Source organism: Ptychodera flava (assembly GCF_041260155.1).
Source record: "Ptychodera flava strain L36383 chromosome 3 unlocalized genomic scaffold, AS_Pfla_20210202 Scaffold_25__1_contigs__length_14229661_pilon, whole genome shotgun sequence".
NCBI lineage: Eukaryota > Metazoa > Hemichordata > Enteropneusta > Ptychoderidae > Ptychodera > Ptychodera flava.
In genome coordinates, this window is record NW_027248279.1 from 7,008,105 (window position 1) to 7,031,516 (window position 23,412).

At 36.8% G+C, this 23,412-nt stretch overlaps 2 protein-coding genes and 2 long non-coding RNA genes across 4 annotated transcripts in view; 1 reads left to right on the plus strand and 3 right to left on the minus strand.

The window, feature by feature from the left end:
* Nucleotides 1-23,412, plus strand: part of LOC139125324 (HAUS augmin-like complex subunit 5) — a 106,804-nt gene that overhangs the window by 55,668 nt on the left and 27,724 nt on the right. The window lies entirely within an intron of this gene.
* On the minus strand, nucleotides 2,200-6,083 carry LOC139125126 (putative glycine N-acyltransferase-like protein 1B). Its single transcript, XM_070691230.1, has 2 exons — nucleotides 5,729-6,083; nucleotides 2,200-3,970 (listed from the first exon to the last, which is right to left on the minus strand). The coding sequence occupies exons 1-2, from the start codon at nucleotides 5,810-5,812 to the stop codon at nucleotides 3,128-3,130; spliced, it is 927 nt and encodes a 308-aa protein (XP_070547331.1). The 5' UTR covers nucleotides 5,813-6,083; the 3' UTR covers nucleotides 2,200-3,127.
* Nucleotides 9,124-11,860, minus strand: LOC139125127 (uncharacterized). Its single transcript, XR_011550151.1, has 2 exons — nucleotides 11,714-11,860; nucleotides 9,124-10,192 (listed from the first exon to the last, which is right to left on the minus strand). It is a non-coding gene; the product is annotated as an uncharacterized lncRNA (long non-coding RNA).
* On the minus strand, nucleotides 13,972-17,582 carry LOC139125327 (uncharacterized). The gene is made up of 2 exons (XR_011550196.1): nucleotides 16,343-17,582; nucleotides 13,972-15,354 (listed from the first exon to the last, which is right to left on the minus strand). It is a non-coding gene; the product is annotated as an uncharacterized lncRNA (long non-coding RNA).

Below are 23,412 nucleotides of genomic sequence, written 5' to 3' on the forward strand. Positions count from 1 at the left end.
AATAGCTTCTATAGACTATAGTCTATAGTAGCTAAAAACAAAAATACGTCAAGGACAGTGTGCTCACAATGTCAACAACAAAAAATAGCCAGAGGTTTGATAAAAAGAAACGGTGGGAGTGGGTTAAAAAATGTACAAGGGATCTGGTCAAAAAGTAATGCTACCTCATCAATCTTCTAGACCCTACCCCCTCCTGAATATCAAATGTTCCATCCCTTGGTATTACATAACGCCAGATGACAGGAAATGTATTTACAACCTTGGGGAGTTTTTAATTAATGCAATGAGTGTTATCATTCTAATGTAAACAGCACTTAAGTTAGTTACAGATAGTGAAATGCCTTCCACTGTGGGCGGTGATTACAACATCTGGAATTATCCTGGATCCAAATTTCTCATCAGTTCTTGTATGTCTTACATAGAAAAGTTGCAAAAATTGGTCTGCAATGAGAAAATTCACCTCAGCTTTGTTTTCTGGATCAAATTTTCCAACAAATTGTACCAAATATGACGAAATTATGTTCACAGCCTTCGAAACTGTCTCATAACATATCCAGGGTTGGTGTAGGTCATTTAAGGTCACAAACAGAGAAATTTACCTAAAATATACAAATTTGGGGGTTTCCCAACACTTTGAGCAGAAATTTATCTGATAACATCCCTCGGGACTTTATACCAAATTACAAAGCTATCAAACAAGTAATTTTGAGAACAAGTTTTCTTGACCAAAAATGACAATATTGTCTTAAAAATACAAATTTGTATATTTCAGGACAATTTCCACATATCTAATTATTGTCATCTCTGTACGTCTGTGTACCAAATATTAAAGCTGTCTGTCCAGGGGTTTCAAAAAGAAAATACTGTTTAAAATTTTTTGACCAAAAATGACAAAATTGCTCCAAAATAGAAATTTTCCCAATTTTGTCATAATTTCAACAAATTAGAAGAGTAACACCCTTGCAAACATCCAATCCAAATTTGAGAGCGATTGGGCTGGCGGTTTCAGAGAAGAAGAATTTTTACTGAAAATGAGAAAAATCACCAAAAAATTCAGCAAAAATACAAAATTAAGGATATCTTCACAATATTCATAAAACTGTATAAGGTTCACCTAAGGTACTTGCACACAAATTTTTAAAGCAATCAAAACAGCGGTTCTCGAGATATTAATTCTTGACCATTTTCACATTTTGTAAGCTCATTTGCATAATTTTGGCAATGCAGACTTCATTTGAACAAAATCCCATCTATAGCCCAGGATGCATCCACACACCAAATACCAAGCTGAAACGTGCAGCGGTTTGCATGTTTTTGATGTTGACGGACATACTGTACGTACATACATACATACATACATACATACATACATACATACAGACGCCATTGACTTCAGCTTATACGATAAACTCACATTGGTATAACCAAATGTGAGCTAAAAATGAGCAAAGGCACATGTGTACGTACTTTATTTCATTGATGTAGTGAATCTGGAAAATCTTTATATTGTTATGCTACATGAGAGATGTTTATTATCTTACACTGTACACAACAGTCTAAAGGTATCACTTTGATACAGCCATGGCAGGTCATCTTACACTGTACACAACAGTAAAGATATCACTTTGATACAGCCATAGCAGGTCATCTTCACTATAGAATATTGGAATACCCCAAATTAAGAAAAATCAACTACCTGACAATTATTGCTAGTACAAATCATCACAATCTTAGTAATGATAGGAAAATGAACAGGCTTTGTGCACTGATTTCATATCATTGCACTTTTTTCTTTCTAAACCAGTCTCATATTCACAAATTATTATTATTGTTATTATTATTATACAATGTTTGTATTAAGAAGGAGTTTATTCTATTATTACAGGGTAAATTGACATTTACTAAGAAAGAATAATTAATCTACAATTTTGTATTTATTCACCAAGCTACACCTACAAGATTCCACAGTTTGAAATATTTAGGAAAACATTCCTTGTACCAAAAATCATATTTAGTTTTGTATTTTTTGAGGTATGAGTGGGACATGTTAGGTCTGCAGACAGACAGTTGATGGACAGACAGATAGACAGACGGACACACACACAAACAGATTGACAGACTGACACACACAAACAGATTGACAGACTGATGACCTTGACTTATATACGCGACCTGGACATTCCCAAGGTTGGGGGGGGGGGTTTAAAAATTACTTGATCCATGAGCTTCCATTTGCTATCACTATGATTTCAGCGTCCAGCTCTCTGCTATATCAATAATGCTATATCATTTCCTATACAGCATTCTGATTTTTCCATTTAATATTAGAAAGAGACAAATATTCTCGAATGCAGGTAGATGCAAAAAATTTAGCTGCTGTGTTTGATCAGTCATTTTCACTACATTGAATAGTTTTATAACCACTGATTCAGTAACTATGTATTTTAAGCCCTTAACATGAAATTGTGATTCTTCTTAGGAAGTTTTCAACAAACTACAACCAGTAGTATTTTCAACAAACTCCTACGAAGAGTACTTTCAACAAACTCACACCATATGTACTTTCAAAAAATTACCTCCAGTTGTAGTATATTCAAACAAATGCACACACCATTAGTGCTTTCAACATACTCCCACCATTAGCACTTTCTACAAACCATGAGTGCTTTCAACATACTCCCACCATTAGCACTTTCTACAAACCAGGGAGTGAGGAATTGGCAAGCTGAAGTTTGAAGATGAATTGATTAATCCATTGGTTTTATATACTTCATCCATCTTGGCACCACTCTTGGACGGTGTCCATATTGCTTTGTGACCAGCAAGTAAACTTTATTTTCTTTTGAAAAGATAGGTTAGGTCTTGAAATTACCCAAAGAATGGAGGAAGAAGGTGATGGAAAGGAATTAGATGTTTTCACTGACTTATTATTAGCCAGCAAGGGAGTAAACAATGACTTATATTGTGATTTACATTATTTAACAAATTCTAGAAAAACTGGACTGGAAAGTTGACTGAATGTGAAGTTTGGGTTTTCATCACACGGTGGACATTGCACATTGATGCGGTTTTGTGTACATAGACTTGAACCCCAAAATTGATTTTGATAGTTCACAAAGGAAAGAGTTCAAAAATAAAACCAGGTGAGATCACTATATCTTTGAAACCCAAGTTTTGTGTGCATGTCAGTAGAAATTTCATTGTCTGTCTCAATTTTGATGAAGGGTATTTCTCCTTCTTGCAGTAACATCTTTGATAACTTTGCGGTCAGAATGCTGGCAAATCCTCGCCGTTGGTAACCAGGTGTTGTGTAAGTCATACCAATATCACCATGCTCTTTCACAAAAACCCATGAAATAGGCACTCCTTCCTTGTTATAAATAGCCAGGTTTGGTTGATATTTTATACTGTTCTCAAATCTTTCAAGTCCTTGCGTCTGCCCAGGCTCCCAAGAGGCCCGCACCATCTCTGCATATTTGGTCTCCAGTGGGGCAATTTTGAAGTCAGCTGGAATTGGCCTGTCAGCAGTTTTGTTGGTCAGTTCCACATTGGTGTTAGTGTAGGTATGAAAATCATAAATGTCTTGAGGTTGCCATCCCATTTCTGTAATAATCAGATCTTTCATGACCAAAGTCGCTGCCTCCTTCTCACAGGCTACTCTCACCTTAGCACTTCTTTCCATTGAAAAAACACCAGGTTTCCTGATCAGAATGTTTAATTTATCAGTATCTGTTGTGAAGACATAGTACCATCTTTCAGCTGGATGGAAGTCTTGATACCAGATAGCAACAACACTTGTCAACTGGTTGAGATCTCCACTGTCTACAAAGATTTTTAGATGTGGGTATACATTGCCAGTTTTGTGACAGTTTTCTAACAGCTTGTACGTACTGTAGCATTCCATTTTCCATTTCTCTAGAGTCCTCAACAATGTTGGAATTTCGTCTGTGTTCACTCCATGTGCCTCCGACTAACAGTGAAGAAAATGAAGAAATGATAAATTTGTGTTTAATCACTCCTTAAAGTTTACACATTTGGAAAGCCATTTTAAAGTACACTGGTTCATATTCTTTCACACTGAAACTATCAGTTTGAAAGTTTTTCCAATGTCACTCATTTCTGAAAGTATTCCTGCATAAACCTAAAAAAGTGTTGCAATTGACATGTCAGTGGCCAGTTCAAGTCACATGGTCAATCATTCCAACACACAAAGATGAAACTGTGACTTTCAAGGTATTGAACTGTCACTCTTATACATCACAGATAACGATATTTTTGAAAATCTCTAAGAATGCTGTATTACCTGAAATATAACAAAATTGAATTTGGCCCAGCTTTAGTTCACAGCAATTTCTGTTCTACAATGGAATGACTGACCCTGTTGCCATTCTAAAGTGTTTATATGTTGCTCCTGCTCTCATGATATTTATACCTTTGAAATGAGGCTGGGTTATTTGTAAACAATTGATGTGTGTTCCTTGACTTTAAGAAAACCTACTGTTTGTGCATGGTAAGATTAGGTAGAACAATGCTTGAAGAAGTCATCCAGGATTCAAAGATGTGTTATAAATAAAAAAGAGTGAATATGTACGTTTTTAATTGGTAACCAAGAGAATTCTGTGAATATACGCAGATATATCCTCATATTTGTAGATAAGTGAACAAAGGCAACCTAGCTGGTTGGCAAGGGTCAAGAGATACGATATATAGGCTGCACAGCACATATGAAAATCCTCAAAAAATATAGGGACTTGCAAATGCTCAAATTGATCCATTCACTAAAGATGGAATGCGCCATGGGGAAAGATATTAGGACTCTAACTCCACTGTGAAAGTTTGAATTTTCAATTTTCACAACAAATGACTAAAAATTCTGCACTTCACTCACCAGGTTTCAACATGATTCATACAAGCAGAAGACCATAAAAGTGTATAGCTGTGGGTCCATAGCTGTGGTGTTTTCAGACAGTATTCCTGCCTTTTACTGACAGGTTTTGACTAATACGATTTTTAAAAATCGTAAATGTCGAAACCAGCCCATAAAATTGCCTGTCATTTTGTACCATAATGTCAATTATGTCAAGTACGGGAGTGTTAGATTAATTAGAATATGTCACAGATATACCACATCCTATAATGCAAGGCAGACAGATCCCTAGTCTTGTAAATTGCAGAAAAGTGCAATGGACAATGCTACATAAATTCTCGTTCCCAATACAAACATGCCTGCCATTGATACTGTCAACATTACAATGTACGGATACTGTACTTTGTATGTTGTGGGTACTGGGACAGGACAAAATAAGCACTTCTATAAAATCTGTGAGAATACTCTACAGACATAGGCATATGTTAACTAACAGACGTTTAGCATAATAATCTCCAAAACACAGATATTATTGCATTAAGTATGTCTTGCTTCAGTTATCAACACAGCCATACTAAGGTCAGAATTAGGCTAAGAACTGGATAGAGGATGCCGATAATACAGAGGGCCTGCTAGAGTGATGTCTAGTCTTACTGGGATTTTATATCACTTTGTATTAGGCAAATAAGACATGGAAATATGCAGCAAAATCCCATATTGACTTGGTCATCACTTAAATTTATCACCTGTCTGTCCATGCAGGCATGTACTCGTGTAAAAGGACACCTTCAGCTCTATTGCTGAGTGTTACCCAATGCTGAGCTTGAAGTTTTGTATGATGAGAAAACTACCAGTACTTACACAGTTGTTTGTTGTTGACGTCACTGTTTCTGCCATACTGCACTGCATATGAGATGTCACCAAATCACGATAATGCGCCTGCATGTGCAAAGTCACATAGCATCAGAGGTTTCAATGCCTTGGTGTTTCAGTCCTCTGAGGTCAGACGAGCAATAGATGTGTTTCAAAATGCCTATGTATTCAACCCTTTGAGGTCAGACTGGTGACATGCGGTGACGTAGTTGCCCCAAGTTGTTAGTGGGTCAGTACTTCATAGTGGGGGTACAGAAGTCACTGTAGAAAGTAGGTCAAGTGAAACCTTGAACAATGGACAAATGCAAAACAGATGCAACGTGATGAACAAGAAACAGTAGAAATTTAAATCGCTTTTATGCAAATATTTAGTCAATTTGTTAACCCAAGATTACAATATTGGTTGGGTTCACCTTTTAGCTTGTCAAGCAGTCGTAAGTTGCGTGATGCAGAAGTGTTAGTTTATGCAAATGTAAGCAAATAACCCAATTTCCTGGCTTCTTTTTTCTCCCAAGTTCAAGATTTCCAAAGAATTTAACTCCACATGGCACTGGCTGGGTTAAATTTTCTGAAATTTTCTCATTATGTTTTTTAAATGCTATATAACAAAACCACTATTTTGTTTGGCAATGAAATTCTTATATTTATTTATTTATTATACTTCCTCACTGGCAGACATAGATTACAAGACGGAACAGAGACATCAAAAATAAAAAACAACATTTTGAATAAGAGGCATCTATCTAAGTTTGCTAATCATGATTTTAATCACTTTTTTAGTGTCAGTCTTCAACCCATGCAATTTTAGAATGAGGAGAGATAATGCAGAATAAAATAGTCACTTTTTACTCCTTATACTTTTCTTTAAGATGAAGCATTTCAGAAAAAAAAACAAATTAATTTTTATCATTAATACCAAAATTGAGGTTTTTTACCCAAATATACACCCACCCACTTCATCCTTTGAGTAAACTCCTGCTACCATACTTAACTTTAGAGTCTCTGCTTTTTGAAAATATTTTGTATGAGGGGGTTTCGTTGTCATCTTTGATGAGAAATATTGCATTGAAAAAAACTTTGTTGGCAACATGCACCTTAAAATAAATAGGCTCTTTGGTCATGCATAGACTGTATTGTATCCTAAGTAGTTGACTTTGGTAGTCTCTGGTAGTGTATTTAGCTGATATGCTTTATGAGAGTGTTTAGCTTCAAAAAAATCATATTTTCTCTCCCACTTTCTTCACAATATGCCTTGAGTTTAACTCTTTTTGGTTGCTCCGAGCATAATACAATCAAGCTGTAATGTAGGGTGACCAGTCCAACTAGTTTAAAAGAGTGTAACAAAATTCACTGAACAATGTTAATGATTAGACAAAGCATGGATTAATGCAGCCATGTCGTGGTTGAGAGGTAGTACCGGTAATACTTTCTGTGTTACAAAATTCATTGAAAAGTATGGTATTCATGGTTTGTGAAAGGATGGATTTAAGGCAGCTATTTCATTTCTTAGGCAGAAATAATACCGTGTTTACCTGATCATAGTACCTCCAACAATATCACAAAACTCTAACATTATATTACAATGTTTCATTCAGTGTATATAAACAGTCAAAAAAGGCAATGCCTACAATGCGTTAAGATAGTTTGTAACCTTGAAAATGAAAGGTTAGACTTTTTGCTCAAACTTTCTTCTAGCAAACTTCCAACCAATAACAATCAGAGGTCATTGAACACATTTAGGTAGAAGATGAATTATCTGGCACTAACAGACCCACTGTAACAGTCAAAGGCTGTTGCACATTGAGACATGATTCTGTGCACTACAATCCATTTCAAACAAGTACAAGCAGATATTCAAAATAGCTAAACCCATGGATAAAAGTTGTATCCTTGTCAAGGACACTGTCTCAGCTACCATTGATAAGAAATTATGTAAGACTTCATAATTTTTGACCAAAGTGGCACATACTAAACAGCAGGCTGTACATATCAGATTTCACAAATATCAGTCTTGTGATTTCGGGGTAGATTTTTACCAAAAGTAGAAGAAATTGCTTCAACAAGCGACCTTTAACAGCTGATATAGCTCTGTTATGTTATGTAGAGAATAACTATTTGTGACGTGTTGATTAAGGTGGAAATCTTTGATAGCTCATTGTACTGGCCTGACAAAAATGGCAAAAATAGCTGCAAAAAATACAATTGAAGATTTCGTCTGAATTTGAACTTACCGGTATCACATGAAGATCATTCCAAAGAACATGTCAACCACAGCTATCAGATGAGCAGTTTTTTAAGAAACAAAGTTGCAGATTTCATCATAATTTCAATATATCATATTAAAATAACTCTAGGAATGTGTATATCAAAGCTATCAGACACGCAGTTTTTGAGAATCAAATATTTTGACCAAAAATGGCAAAACTATCAGACACGCAGTTTTTGAGAATCAAATATTTTGACCAAAAATGGCAAAAATTGCTGAAAAAATAAAAAAATCGCAAATTTCATTGTTTCAATATATTACACTAAGATAACCCCCAGGAAGCTGTATCCCAAATATCAAAGCTATTAGACGAGCAGTTTTTGAGAAAAAGTAATCTCAGAGATGATGTACTGGTATTACACCAAAGTTAGAGAAATTATAAAAACAATACAAAAACTTTGTCCTTGTCAGCCCTACAGGAATAAATTATTTTCAGAAACTGAGACACAAAAATACTTGCACCAGTAATTGGAATAAAACTTCATCATTAGTGTATAGTTTTAGATAGGGGAACATGCATATTTTGAATGATAACCTTTTCTGGTAGAAGGATAAATTTATTGTAAGTGTTGCTTTTTTCCTAACTTTAACCCTTTGAGCGCCAAAGTCAACTTCCGTCGCCTTTACAAAATGTACCAAAGTCAAATTTTTTCAGATTTTTGCCATAATTTTGATGAAAACCTGTAGACAATGATATGTGAAGTCCGTTTGGTCCAAAAGAATAAAAAAAATTACAGAAAAATTCATAAAAATTGTCAAAATGTTGCATAAAAATTTTGGTTGGAAAAATTACAGCACTCAAAGGGTTATATCAAGAAAAGCAATGTAGTCTTTGGTGTTGGAGAGTTTGCTTTAAATGTCTTCAATGGAAGTGGTGCTTGTGCGGTAGGTTTTTCATCCAAGATTTGTGTTGTGAACATCATTATGAGCAAGGATAGATAAAGAGGTATTTGATTAGTTTCACAGTTTGGTTTCCCATTCCCATATTATTAGCCTTCTTGTGCCTTATGGCTAGCTGTCCCTAATAAACAGGGCACACGCATAGAATAGTATAATCACCTCTGGGATACTATGGGTTTTCTGTAAATTATAACGATTAAAGTCAGATAGCCAGCTGTTGTGTTCTACTGAAAGCTTTTAATGAATTTGTTTTCTTTACAATTAAGCTCTCCCTTTAAGTTTTACAAAATTAAAAATGTTCTCTTCTTTAAATATTATGCGGCTTGTAGATTGGCCAATAATTTGATTACATGTTTTTCTGATACACGGTGGACTGCATGCTTGTATACTTGTTGTGTACATTGACTTCAACCCAAAAATGATTTTAATAGTTTTCAAAGGTGAAAGTTTAAAAACGAAACCAAGTGAGATCACCATATCTTCGAAACCCAAGTTTTGTGTGCATTTTAGTAGAAATTTCATTGTCTGGTTCAATTTTGATAAAGGGTATTTCTCCTTTCTGAAGTAACATTTTTGATAACTTTGCAATCAGAATGCTGGCAAATCCTCGCCGTTGGTACCGGTGTGGTGTAAGTCATACCAATATCACCATGCTCTTTCACAAACACCCATGAAATAGGCACTCCTTCCTTGTTATAAATAGCCAGGTTTGGTTGATATTTTATACTGTTCTCAAATCTTTCAAGTCCTTGCGTCTGCCCAGGCTCCCAAGAGGCCCGCACCATCTCTGCATGTTTGGTTTCCAGCGGGCCGATTTTGAAGTCAGCAGGAATTGGCCTAGCTGCAATTTTGTCAGTCAGTTCAACGTTGGTATTAGTATAGGTGTGAAAGTCATAAATGTTCTGAGGTTGCCATCCCATTTCTGTAATAATCAGGTCTTTCACTACCAAAGTGGCCTCCTTCTCACACGCAAATCTCACCTTAGTACGTCTTTCAGTGGAAAAAACACCAGGTTTCCTGATAAGAATTTTTAATTGATCAGTATCTGTTGTAAAGACAAAGTAATATCTCTCAGCTTGAGGGAAGTCTTGACACCAGAGAGCAACAACACTTGTCAACTGGTTGAGATCTTCGCCGTCTACAAAGATTTTTAGATGTGGGTACACATTGTCAGTTTTATGACAGTTTTCTAACATCTTGTACGTACTGTAGCATTCCATTTTCCATTTCTCTAGAGTCCTCAACAATGTTGGAATTTCGTCTGTAGTCACCCTCCTCACCTCTGACTAACAGTGAAGAAAATGAATACATGATAAGTTTTTGTAATCACTTAAAACATCTAAAAAGCCTCAACTTCTTTCATGCTGTTAATGAAACTATCAGTTTGAAGGTTTTTCCAATCGTCATTGATTTCAATAGGCATTTCCTGCATAAGTTTTATTATGGAAGTCAATTGCCAGGTTAAGTTCAATTCATGAATCGCCACCTGCATGTCACCACAGGCTGACATTAATTGTGAGATGGTCAACTATTCAGTGAATTTGTAATAAAAAGGTCAATGAAACTATTGTTCAAGTTATTGAACTGTGACTCTCATATGTGTTCCTTTACCTTAAAAAAACCTACTTAACAACGGGCGAAAAAATCATGAAAGATTACAAAACAGAGGATTGGCTATGTTTTCAATGGGTAATCAAGAAACTTCTGTGAAGATAGCAGACAAGTGATCACAGGCAGCCTGGCCGATTAATAGCGAGGGTCAAGTGATACAGCATATAAAGGCTGCACTGCAATGTGAAAATCCTGTAAAACCTATTGATTTGCAAATGCTCAGTTTATCCATTCAAATAAAGGCAGAATGCAACTTGGGGAAAGATATTAGGACTTTTACTCTGAAAGTTTGAATTTTCAATTTTCAAGTACAAGACTGAAAATCCATTCACTTCACTCACCAGGCTTCAACATGTCATTCACACAAGTAAGCAAAAGGCTATAAAAGTGTGTTAGAGTCTGAAAACTGCCGAGACATTAATGTCAGATGTCAGGTAGAGGTTATAGTTAGATTAATTAGAATATGTCACAGATATACCACATCCTATGCAAGGCAGACAGATCCCTTAGTCTTGAAAATATCAGAAAGTGCAATGGACCATGCTTCATTTCTTGTTCCCAATACAAACATGCCCGCCATTGTAGCCCTGCGTACCGTGCTGTATGTTTCGGGCGTCACACGGCCCCCACCGTGTTGTGGTGGGGGCCGTGTAACGCCCGAAACACACAGCACGGTACGCAGGGCTACCGCCATTGATACTGTCAACAATGTACGGATACTGTACTTTGTATGTTGTGGGTACTGGGGCAGGACAAAATAAGCACTCTATAAAATCTGTGAGAATACTCTGTTGACTCCGGCATGTAATGTTAACTGACAGCAGCTGTATTTGGCAAAATAATTTCCAAAACACAGATATTATTGCATTAACTATATTTTGTTTCAGTCATTAATAAAGCCATACTGAGGTCAGTATTAGATTACCAACTGGATAAATGGTGCCAATAATCCAAAGGGCCTGCTAGAGTGATGTATAGTCTTGCACAGACTTTGTGTCAGGCAAATATAAGGTGAAAATACACAGTAAATCACTTGTTGACTGCTTACAAGTTTCTCAATCTGCTTAACTTGTCTATCGATGCAGTGATGTGCTTGTGTAAACGGACACCTTCAGCTTTATTACTGAGTACTACCTAGTATGTACTGCTGAGCTCAAAGTTTGTATGATGAGAAAACTACCAGTCTTAGTACTTACACAGTTGTTTGTTGTTGACGTTACTGTTGCCGCCATACTACACTGCATATTGAGATGTCACATTGCCTCTGCATGAGCACACTCACATTGCGTCAGATGTTTGTCCTGGTATTCAATCCTCTGAGGTCAGACATGAACAATTGGTTTGTTTCAAATGCCTATAAAGCATTCAACCCTTCTAGGTCAGACAGGGGGCGTGCAGTGATGTTTACGCTTCAAGTTGTTAGTGGGTCAATACATAAATAGGCTCATTTGCAGTTTTGCATCGGATCCTCTCAATGGTTGACTATGGTAGTCACTGTGTCTGGTAGTATATTTAGCTGATATGCTTGAGAAGGGTGTTTATTAGGCCAGTGAAGCTAACTTTTGATGATTTTTTAAATTATTTTTTCAAAGTGTAAACAACTTAAGCATGTGTGCATTTCTAGTTTGAGAGCAACAAGTGTATAACAATTCCGGATTGTATTTAACACTGTAAAAGTGTCCTTATGGCTTTTGGTTTTATGCTTACTCTTACACTCCCCCCCCCCCCCCCCCCCCCACTGCTATGGTATAACCCATTTTCAATTGTTTGCATTGATTAGTATACGAAGTGGAAGGATGCAAGGGAAGGGGAGTTGAAAAAGACTTTCACACACAGCTTCTAATGAACATTGTGCCATAGTGGTATTCTGCCAAGGCTGCATCCAGTTAGTCATTCTGGCAAAAAAATAACGCAAGCAAATGGCATGCAAAAATTCTCTGAGTTGTTGAAGCGTTAACAGCATTTGTAACGGTTATCTAACACCCTAGAAGTACATGAAAACTTGCAAACTTGTTGTATTGCACACTATGTATTGACAAAATAGACAGCTGTGACTGGTCAGAACAGAACAGAATCTTATATTTTTCATGTAGATTTGGTCTTGTGATTTTGATGAGTTACCAATTGTCTGAGCCCATTAGAATTAATTTGATACAAATGCTTGTTAGACTGCCTGCTAGTTGGAGTCACCAATGAACAGTCTTGTTTCAATTTCAAGGCCAAGGTTTCAATGAGAGGCAGTGTTTCGAGATGAATGCTTGCAGACACACTAAAGTGAAGTTATTTCAAAGTCATAGTGTTTGTACCTTGCCTTCAACTCCTGAATATCTACAACATTACCTGAGCACAATAAGCTAGCTTATTTTATGTGAAAAATGGGAAGACAACAATGCGACAGAAATTAACTTTATTCCAATTCAATATTGTGAAATTTTAAAATCGATATTTTGCTGATATGACTTTCTAAATAACAGGCATTTCTTCAAAAAACATACTATTTTCTTTGTTCATAATCAGCAAGGAAAACAGAAATATGACAGACATAATCTTTGCAGCCCTGATACGGGTTTTGCAGACCAAGGTTATACATGTATTGCAGAAGGGCACGAGCGCAAGAGGCCTGTACGCTGTACGACCAACGTTTGCAAAACCCATATCACGTCCGTAAAGATTTTTATCATACGTCTTATGGAATGATAGATAATATTTGTTAAAAGTATTGTGCAAAGATTTGGAGATAGAAATACAAGTGATATAAAACATTTACCACCATTTTCATAAATTATTTTGAAAAGCAATGGCTGCATCCCGTCAAGTATTTGTTTACCTGTGTATAACTTGTAGAGCAGCGTATGTATACCAACGAAGAATGAGGCATAAATCAAGAAGTAAGAAGAACGGCGTGGTGAAACTTATCATAAATAACATTACAACGGCAGCGAGATACGATCATCAATGGAGAGTATTGTGCCTGTAAGTTTGTGAGGATTTGATGATGAATTGGCCGGGTACTTAAAGCTGGGCGCTGGCCCAAGTAGCCAAGTGACCAAGTAGCGGCTAGACTTGGCTGTTATCTGTCGTGTGATCACACTTCACCGGACTTACATTCAGTTCATTTTCAAATCTTTCAAAAACACAAACACCATCAATAGCTTGCTTTAAATTAGTTATCATTGCATTTTAATATGAAACCCTGAGCAATATCACCTGATTTCACTCACTTGACTGTGGCCTGTATGAACAGAACAAGGAGATGTTCAAATGTCATGCTGGCTTTGTTTACGAATGGAATGTTTGCTGATAGCAACACGCGTAGTAACCAGAATGAAGCTAGTTCTGAAATGCATGCACTTGCCCCTATTTGGGCAAAGTGTGCCTGGGTATGATATGGCAAAATTTTACACAAATGAGAGGGCGTTTTTGCCATAGTGTTTCACAGGAACGTGGCTTGACGTATATGATAATTAACTTTATTACATTGTGAAACTTGAAAATTTATAAATGTTTGGTTTATGTAACTTCCAAATAACAGGCATTTCTTCAAAAAAATACTACGGTACTTTCTTTCTTCATAATCAGACATCAACTTTGAAAGCCCAACAGTGCTTCAATTTTAAACACCGCTTGGATTTGATCCATGGTCTTATTGGACAAATGGTATATGTGGGAGACAAATTTGTTTAATGTATCAGAAAAGTATTGGCTGGCAAAAGTAACACTTTAATGTAACACTACAAAGTCAAGGCCAAAAGTTACAATGAGAGGTGATGTCCAGATATTACATGTTATGTTTTGCTGGACAAAATTGTTTGGCTCTCCTTCAGTCAAAGTGTACGTATGTGCTTCCTTGGTAGGTTTCAGTGGGAGCGTATTGTACACTGTAACTAAGTAGAGGTCCTAGACAAGTGGTATCAAAGACATTTGCTCAGTGTACCAAAAAGTATTGGCCATGGAATCTGCAACTCTCTTGATTCACCAGCTCTGTAAGTTCGTTATCCAGACAATCAAAAATAATACCATGTGAGATCACCACATCTTTTGAATCCAAGTTTTGTGTGCATTTCAGTGGATATCGTATTGGGGCTTACAATCTTGATAAAGGGGATCTCCTTCCTTTCAAGCAAGATCTTTGCCATCTTTGCAGTCAAAATACTGGCAAATCCTCGGCTACGGTAGCCAGGTGCAGTGTACGTCATACCCATGTCGCCGTATTCCTTCACAAAAACCCAAGACACTGGTGTTCCTTGATTGTTGTAGATGGCAAGGCTGGAATAATATTTGATAAGACATTCAAATCTTTCCAAGGCATACCCAGGCTCCCAGGCAGCACGGACTCTGTCTGCATGAATGGTTTGAAGTGGCCCAATTGTAAAGCCTGCTGGAATATCTTTTTTGGAATGTCCGTCTATGATTTCAAGGTTGTCGTTCGTATAAATACACATGGGGAAAACCTCAGTGGTTTGCAGACCCATTTGTTCGGTGACTAGGTCATAGAAAATCTGAATGGCAGACTTTTCACAAGCCAGTCTGTTCAGAGCATGCTTGTCTACCTGAAAAACACCGGGTCTGCTGATCAGAATTTTCAGTGCATCAGTATTGGTTGTGAAGGCAAAATACCATCTCTCAATTGGAGGGAAATCTTGATGCCAGACAGCCACCACACTGGTAAGCTTGCTGATGTCTTCATTGTCCACAAAGATCTCTACTCGTGGGTATGTGCCATTAGTTCTATGGCTGTTCTCTATAAGTTTGTACGTACTGAAACAATCCAGTTTGTATTGGTTTAATGCCTTCAAGAGTTCAGGGATTTCACACAACTTCACTTTACGCGCCATATCTGATGAAAAGATGACAGCATAGAGGAGAAGATTCTTAGAACATTCTTTTTTTGTTGTTGTCAATCAGCATTTTTGTCTTTCCCTTTATAAATATGCATTTTGTCTGTAGTATGGCAAAATTTTAATTCATAATCACTCACTGAATGCATAGGACTCACTATTTCATCCCCCCTTTAAGTTTTGACTGTCAGCTGACAAGAGATCAGCCGGTAAATCTGTCTTTTGATAATTAAATATTAAATAAATAAGTGAGTGACTAGTCTGTGCTACATCATAACTAATTTGATATCACATCATTCAGTTAATAAATGAATGAATGAATGAATGAATTAGTGAATAAACAAATAAATGAATAAATTATCAGTAGTACAATATGTGCAGAATCATAATGAATTTGTTATAAACTTTGTTTACCATACAAGCTGTACTTGACAATCTTGTACCATATCATGTCACTTATCTTTGATCATTGTTAATCAGTATACGTAGTGATATCTAAAATGCTGGTGTCACATAGATAAACAGGGCCATTGGACACAATCACATCCCACACTGCATACATAGATAAACAAGGCCATTTAACACAATCACACATGCTGCTTACATAGATAAACAGGGCCATTGGACACAATCACAGCCTATTGCTCCATGCATTTGCCTTGACCCCATGTCAAGGAATGCCAAGACATATTTGTCAGTTTATTGTTCACTGTATTTGCCTTCTTTATTCCCAGTTTTTATGTTCATTTGTATCCCAAACTTCACTCCTTAGAAAATTTACTTCACGATGGATGTATTGCTGTTGGATATAAAAACAGAATTTTATTGGAGCTCAGAATTTACAAAAGCTGTAAAGTGATTGAATTGCCTGAGAAGTGAAGTAAACTCCTTTGAGTTTTGCAGATGACATGATTTCAATTCCCACCCTTCTGAAACTGACAAAAAAAAGGTGATTGTATCAAAATAAATTCTTATGGCTTGGCTTACCGTTTCAACGCCTGTGTAGTTCCTGTATTTTCATGTGTTTATGTGTCCGTCTCCTAGCCGTATTTATGCACTACGATGAGTCACAGCTCATATTGGCGATCAATAGATCTAGGTTATGTTTTGTCTGGTGATAGTTTATATACATACACATTGTACGAGTGACTAGAGTGTGCCTTTGTCAAGACAGCTGATCTGCATGACTGTATCCTCTGTGAAATGGTGCATGCTAATGTTTATCAATTGTGGCGAGTAGTGCTGGAGAGTCTCAGTATTAAATTCTCATAGTAAATTCTGCAAAGCTGACTTACCCTTAAGAAAAGTAGGACAGCATACTATTACAGCTGCTGTGCAGCAGAACATTATGCCATTGAATTTAAAAATTAGAGCTTCATGAACCTGTATGTTCACTGCTTTACCATTGATCATGACATTATTGGCGCGGAAGAAACCCTCAATCACCTCCACTTTCACCAAGACTGTTGCCAATTTTGTGGACAGTTTCACCCATGCAATAACAATTCAAGATTTCAGACTTTGAACGTTTAGAATGGATGAATTGAAAAATACTTAGTTTCTGAAAATCATAAGAGGATTAGGGAAGCTGTAGGAATCAGTCTGAACCCAGTTATGTTACTGTATAAACCACTTGTATTAACTTATTGTTGGTCTTGTCTATCAAACTGCTGCCAGAAGTTCAAAGGTCACATGGCATACTTCACCTTGGTACTTGTGTTGCACTGCATATTGTACCCGACCTTCATCAACAATGTGAAATACTTAGTGATAATGTAAGCATTTCCAGGCCTTAAACACAACAATGGTGAAACAGTTGCACTTCAGCGAGTTAGGATATTCGAAGAAATGGCTGCAGAGTTAATTTGCAGTATACCACAGTGACATAGAAATTTGTTCAGCGTGTTACTTTTTAAAAATTTTTTTGAAGGAAAGAGAAGATTAAAGAAAACCATGATTCTGACAAACACATAAACAGTATCACTATAGGAAATAATTGCGAGACTGGAGTGAGAAAGTGATGCTTTCTCACATTTGGTTAGAATCTCCTGTTATTCTCACAGCTGTGGGTGAGAATTTTTTTAATTCTTACTGGTGAGCTGCAAGAAAATGAACTCCTTGGTGAGAATGATTTACTATGATTTACTATGATTGCCATGGAAAAAAAAAACCATGGCAAGAAAGGGAAGGAAGCCTTAAAGGCTTATATAATCCCTCATCCTATTAATATGCTGGTCCAGTCTTATTTTAAAGTCACATACAGTTTTGGCTTGAATAACATGCTCAGGTAAGTCATTCCAGTGGGATACAGTCCGTTGAGTGAAAAAATATTTCCTAGTGTCCAATCTGACGGTTGATTTGGCAAGCTTTAGTGAGTGTCCTCTGGTTTTGCTTGAATGGGCAAATGTAAATAGTTTGTCTACAGCTACTTTATCCCATCCTTGTAGAATCCGAAAGACCTGAATCATGTCCCCACGACGACGTCTTTCCTCCAATGTAGTTAAGTTCAAAGCCTTTAACCTGTCTTTATAACACAAATGCTGCAGCTCTGGTATTAACTTGGTAGCTCTTCTTTGTATGTTTTCAAGTAGATAACAGATTCTCACCGGTGAGACTGGAAATTCTCACCAAGCACGGCGAAAATGGTAATTTTCATGGTGAGAACTTGTCATACTCATCATTTACTGGTGAGAATCAACCAGACTTGCTGCTCACTTGTGAACAGTGAACAGCGAGTCTGGCTGATTCTCACCAGTGAATGATGAGTCTGGTTGATTCTCACCGATGAACAGCGAGTGTGGTTGATTCTCACCTGTGAATTATGAGTATGATACATTCTCACCGTACTTGGTGAAAATTTCCAGTCTCACCAGTGAGAATCTGCTATCATACTTTACTCTAACCAAGATGTGCATTTCTCGCAGCTCACCAGTGAGAATTAAAAAGGGCATTTTTTGCCATAGTGTTTCACAGGAACGTGGGTCGACGTATATGATAAACTTTATTACATTGTGAAACTTTAACATTTATAAATGTGTGGTTTATGTAACTTCCAAATAACCGGCATTCTTCAAAAAAATACTACGGTACTTTCTTTCTTCATAATCAGACATCATATTTGAAAGCACAACAGTGGTTCAAATATAAACTCCACTTGGATTTGATCCATTGGACAAATGGTATATAGGAGATAAATTTGCTTAATGTATCAGAAAAGTATTGGCTAGCAAACAGAACACTTTAATGTAACACTACAAAGTCAAGGCCAAAAGTTACAATGAGAGGTGATGTCCAGAGATTACATGTTATGTTCTGCTGGACAAAATTGTTTGGGATGGGGACCTCTCCTTCAGTCAAAGTGTATGTATGTGCTTCCTTGGTAGGTTTCAGTGGGAGCGTATTGTACACTGTAACTAAGTAGAGGTCCTAGACAAGTGGTATCAAAGACATTTGCTCAGTGTACCAGACAAGTGGTATCAATGACATTTGCTCAGTGTACCAAAAAGTATTGGCCGTGGAATCTGCAACTCTCTTGATTCACCAGCTCTGTAAGTTATCCAAACAATCAAAAATAATACCATGTGAGATCACCACATCTTTTGAATCCAAGTTTTGTGTGCATTTCAGTGGATATCGTATTGGGACTTTCTATCTTGATCAAGGCAATCTCCTTCCTTTCAAGCAAGATCTTTGCCATCTTTGCAGTCAAAATGCTAGCGAATCCTCGGCTACGGTAGCCAGGTGCAGTGTACGTCATACCAATGTCGCCGTATTCCTTCACACAAACCCAGGACACTGGTGTTCCTTGATTGTTGTAGATGGCGAGGCTGGAATAATATTTGATAAGACATTCAAATCTTTCCACGGCATACCCAGGCTCCCAGGCAGCACGGACTCTGTCTGCATGAATGGTTTGAAGTGGCCCAATTGTAAAGCCTGCTGGAATATCTTTTTTGGAATGTCCGTCTATGATTTCAAGATTGTTGTTCGTATAAATACACATGGCGAAAACCTCAGTGGTTTGGAGACCCATTTCTTTGGTGACTAGGTCATAGAAAATCTGAATGGCAGACTTTTCACAAGCCAGTCTGTTCAGAGCATGCTTGTCTACCTGAAAAACACCGGGTTTGCTGATCAGAATTTTCAGTGCATCAGTATTGGTTGTGAAGGCAAAATACCATCTCTCAATTGGAGGGAAATCTTGATACCAGACAGCCACCACACTGGTAAGCTTGCTGATGTCTTCATTGTCCACAAAGATCTCTACTCGTGGGTATGTGCCATTAGTTCTATGGCTGTTCTCTATAAGTTTGTACGTACTGAAACAATCCAGTTTGTATTGGTTTAATGCCTTCAAGAGTTCAGGGATTTCACACAACTTCACTTTACGCGCCATATCTGATGAAAAGATGACAGCATAGAGGAGAAGATTCTTAGAACATTCTTTTTTTGTTGTTGTCAATCAGCATTTTTGTCTTTCCCTGTTCAATATTTTATTAATTTTTTATAACTATTTTAAAAAATTATTGTTATTACTTTATTATTATTATTATATTACCGTACTTTATCCGCAGACGATATTGTAGTAGTGTAGTAAAGTCATTATTGAATTCTGAGGGCAACTATGATCATGTTTTTTGAAAGTTTGTCAGAAGATGTCACTTTCATTTCTGATAAACAGATAAATCATTCTGGGGTTAATGATTTTGTTGCTATTATTGTTTCTAGACAACCAGAGTTTCTTCTTCTATTCCCTGAAGTATATTCAGACACACAGTATGCAAAACACAGACAGATAAGGCCAAAAAAAATAATAGGTTTGTTTCTGGTCATTGAAACAAACCTATTTTTTTTTTTGGCCTTATCTGTCTGTGTTTTGCATACTGTGTGTCTGAATATACTTCAGGAATAGAATACAAGACTCTGGTTGTCTAGTAGTAGAAACAATATCTACAAAATAATGGCCAAATGATGAGGCGATGCGATTTTTTTTTTCAATTTTTTTTTTTTTTTTGGTGAAATTTGATTTCCCCCATTTTTCCATAGGGGCAAATGAAAAACAAGAAAAAAAAAGAGTTTACGTGCACACTTTAAGTGATGCGTGCGCTGACCAGAAATAAGTCAATTTTTGGGGGGGCCTAAGAAACTTGGCAAAAATGTAGAGTGCGTTCTAGTCAGCACTGTTACACTGGTTCAAACAGGGAAATATTTAGATGTGGGGAAGGAGGTTCGATGCCAATTCATCTTGTGAACTTCACTTCTACACTTACTTTGGTGACTAAACTTTCCTTTTTGACATTTTGTTTCTTAACTGTTACACCAAAGAGCTAAAAGCAGGCCCATACTTACTCCTTTCATTTGACAACATCATACTTAGACAAAATGTATATTTAATGAGTTTGGTGACACCAAGCTCATTAAATATGCATTTTGTCTAAGTATGGCAAAATTTTAATCCATAATCACTGACTGAATGCATAGGACTCACTATTTCATCCCCCACTTTAAGTTTTGTCTGTCAGCTGACAAGAGATCAGTCGGTAAATCAATCTTTTACTAAATAAATAAATATTAAATAAATAAATATTAAGTGAATAACTAGTCTGTGCTGTATCATAACTAATTTGATAGCACAACATTTCAGTTAATAAATGAATGAATGAATGAATGAGTGAATTATCAGTAGTACGTTATATAAGTGCACAATCATAATCAATTTGTTAACCTTGTTTACCATACAAGCTGTACTTGACAACTTTGTACCATGTCACTTCTCTCTGATCATTGTTAATCAGTATACACATAGTGATGTCTAAAATGCTGGTGTGACGTAGATAAACAGGGCCATTGGACACCATCACATCCCTTACTGCATACATAGATAAACAAGGCCATTTAACACAATCACACATGCTGCTTACATAGATAAACATGGCCATCCATGGACACAATCACAGCCTAAATTGCTACATGAATTTGCCTTGACCCCATGTCAATGATGCCAAGACATATTTGTCAGGTTATTGTTCACTGTTTCCTTCTTTATTCCCAGTTTTTATGTTCATTTGCATCCAACACTTTACTCCTGAGCAAATTTTCTTCACAATGGATGTACTGATCATGATGCTGGATATAAAAACAGAATTTTGTTGGAGCACAGAATTTACGATTAGCTGTAATTAGTGATTGAATTGCCTGAGAAGTGAAGTAAACTCCTTTAGTTTTGCAGATGATATGATTTCAATTCCCACCCTTCTGAAACTGATGAAAAAGGTGATTGTATCAAAATAAATTCTTATGGCTTAGTAATGGCTTACCGTTTCAACGCCTATGTAATTCCTGTATTTTCATGTGTTCATGTGCCCACATCCTACCAGTATGCACTACGATGAGTCACAGCTCACAGTGGCTATCAATAGGTTTAATGTTTCGTCTGATGATAGTTTATATACATACATGTATGAATGACTAGAGGGTGGCTGACCTGCAGAGTGACCTGGTGACCTGTAAAAGTTTCAGTGCATGCTGATTTTTATCAATTGTTGCAAGTAATGCTGGAGAGTCTCAGTATTAAAATTCTCATTGTAAATTCTGCAAAGCCAACTTACCCTTAACCCTTCCACCACCATAGTTTGGCCCAAACTCATTGTTATCATGGCGATTGTAGACCTGTATACAGGGAAATGGGGGTGAAAAGGTTAAGAAAAGTAGGACGCATACTATTACAGTGGCACACAGTCCATGTAGCCGACAATGAGATGCAAATGATATGCGGTTAAGGTCTCCTCAACTAACTTTCAGCTGGTTGTTCACTTTCTACTATTTTTATAGTATTTTATACAAAGGCACAGACTTATTCTACCTGCAACTTAAAACTGATAGTGATTTTGTAGCCCTTTCTTGACAATTTTTCATAGTTTTTGGTAGCCGGTAACAGACACTTCGTGTTCGTGTCGGCTACATGGACGATCTGCCATTACAGCTGGTGTACAGTAGAGCATATGCCACTGAATGTCAAAAATTAGAGCTTCATGAACCTGTATGTTCACCGCTTAAATCGTGACCTATTTGGCGGAGAAGAGTCCTTCAATCACGTCCACTTTCACCAGGACTGTTGCTTATTTTGTGGACACTTTTCACCCCGGCAATAAAAAGGTTTCAGACTTTGAATATTTATAATGGATGATTTGAAAAAATACTTAGTTTCTGAAATCATAACAGGGTTGGGGAAGCTGTAGGAATCAGTCTGAACCCAGTTAGGCCAAAAAAAAAAATTGATTTGTTTCTGGTCACTGCCCTCATCACTTCAGAGTGTGCGCGTCAACTCTTTTTTTTGCTGGTTTTCATTTGCCCCCGTGGAAAAAGGGGGCAAATGAATCAAATTCCACCAAAAGTTTAAAAAAAATTTGAAAAAAAATTACGTCGCCGCATCATTTTTGCCACATGTCAATGACCAGAAACAAACCTATTTTTTTGGCCTTGTTTGTCTGTCTTACCACCTTTATTAACTTTTGTTGGTCTTGCCTATCAAACTGCTGCCATAAGTTCAAAGGTCACATGGCACTACACCTTAGAACTTGTGTTGCACTGCATATTGTACCCGACCTTCATCAACAATGTGAAATACTTAGTGATAATGTAAGCATTTCCAGGCCTTAAACACAACAATGGTGAAACAGTTGCACTTCAGCGAGTTAGGATATTCGAAGAAATGGCTGCAGAGTTAATTTGCAGTATACCACAGTAACAAAGAAAGTTGTTTAGATTAAAGAAAACTGTGGTTCTGACAAACAAATAAACAGTATATTTATATGGAGCTTCGAAACATGTAATACTGCATAATACTGAATATGTATTTGAGTATTTATATCTATTGTAAATTGCACTCTTTCATTGACAGGATCTTCTTAGCAGATTTCGAAGCTTGTTGAAGTCTTGATCTGACATCCACACATTCTTTTGGAATTCACAGTAAAATCAGTAGATGTGTTCAGAACTGCTTTTGAATCCCCTGTACCAACAAATACAGGGGAAGTATTTTCCAGTTGCTGTTACAC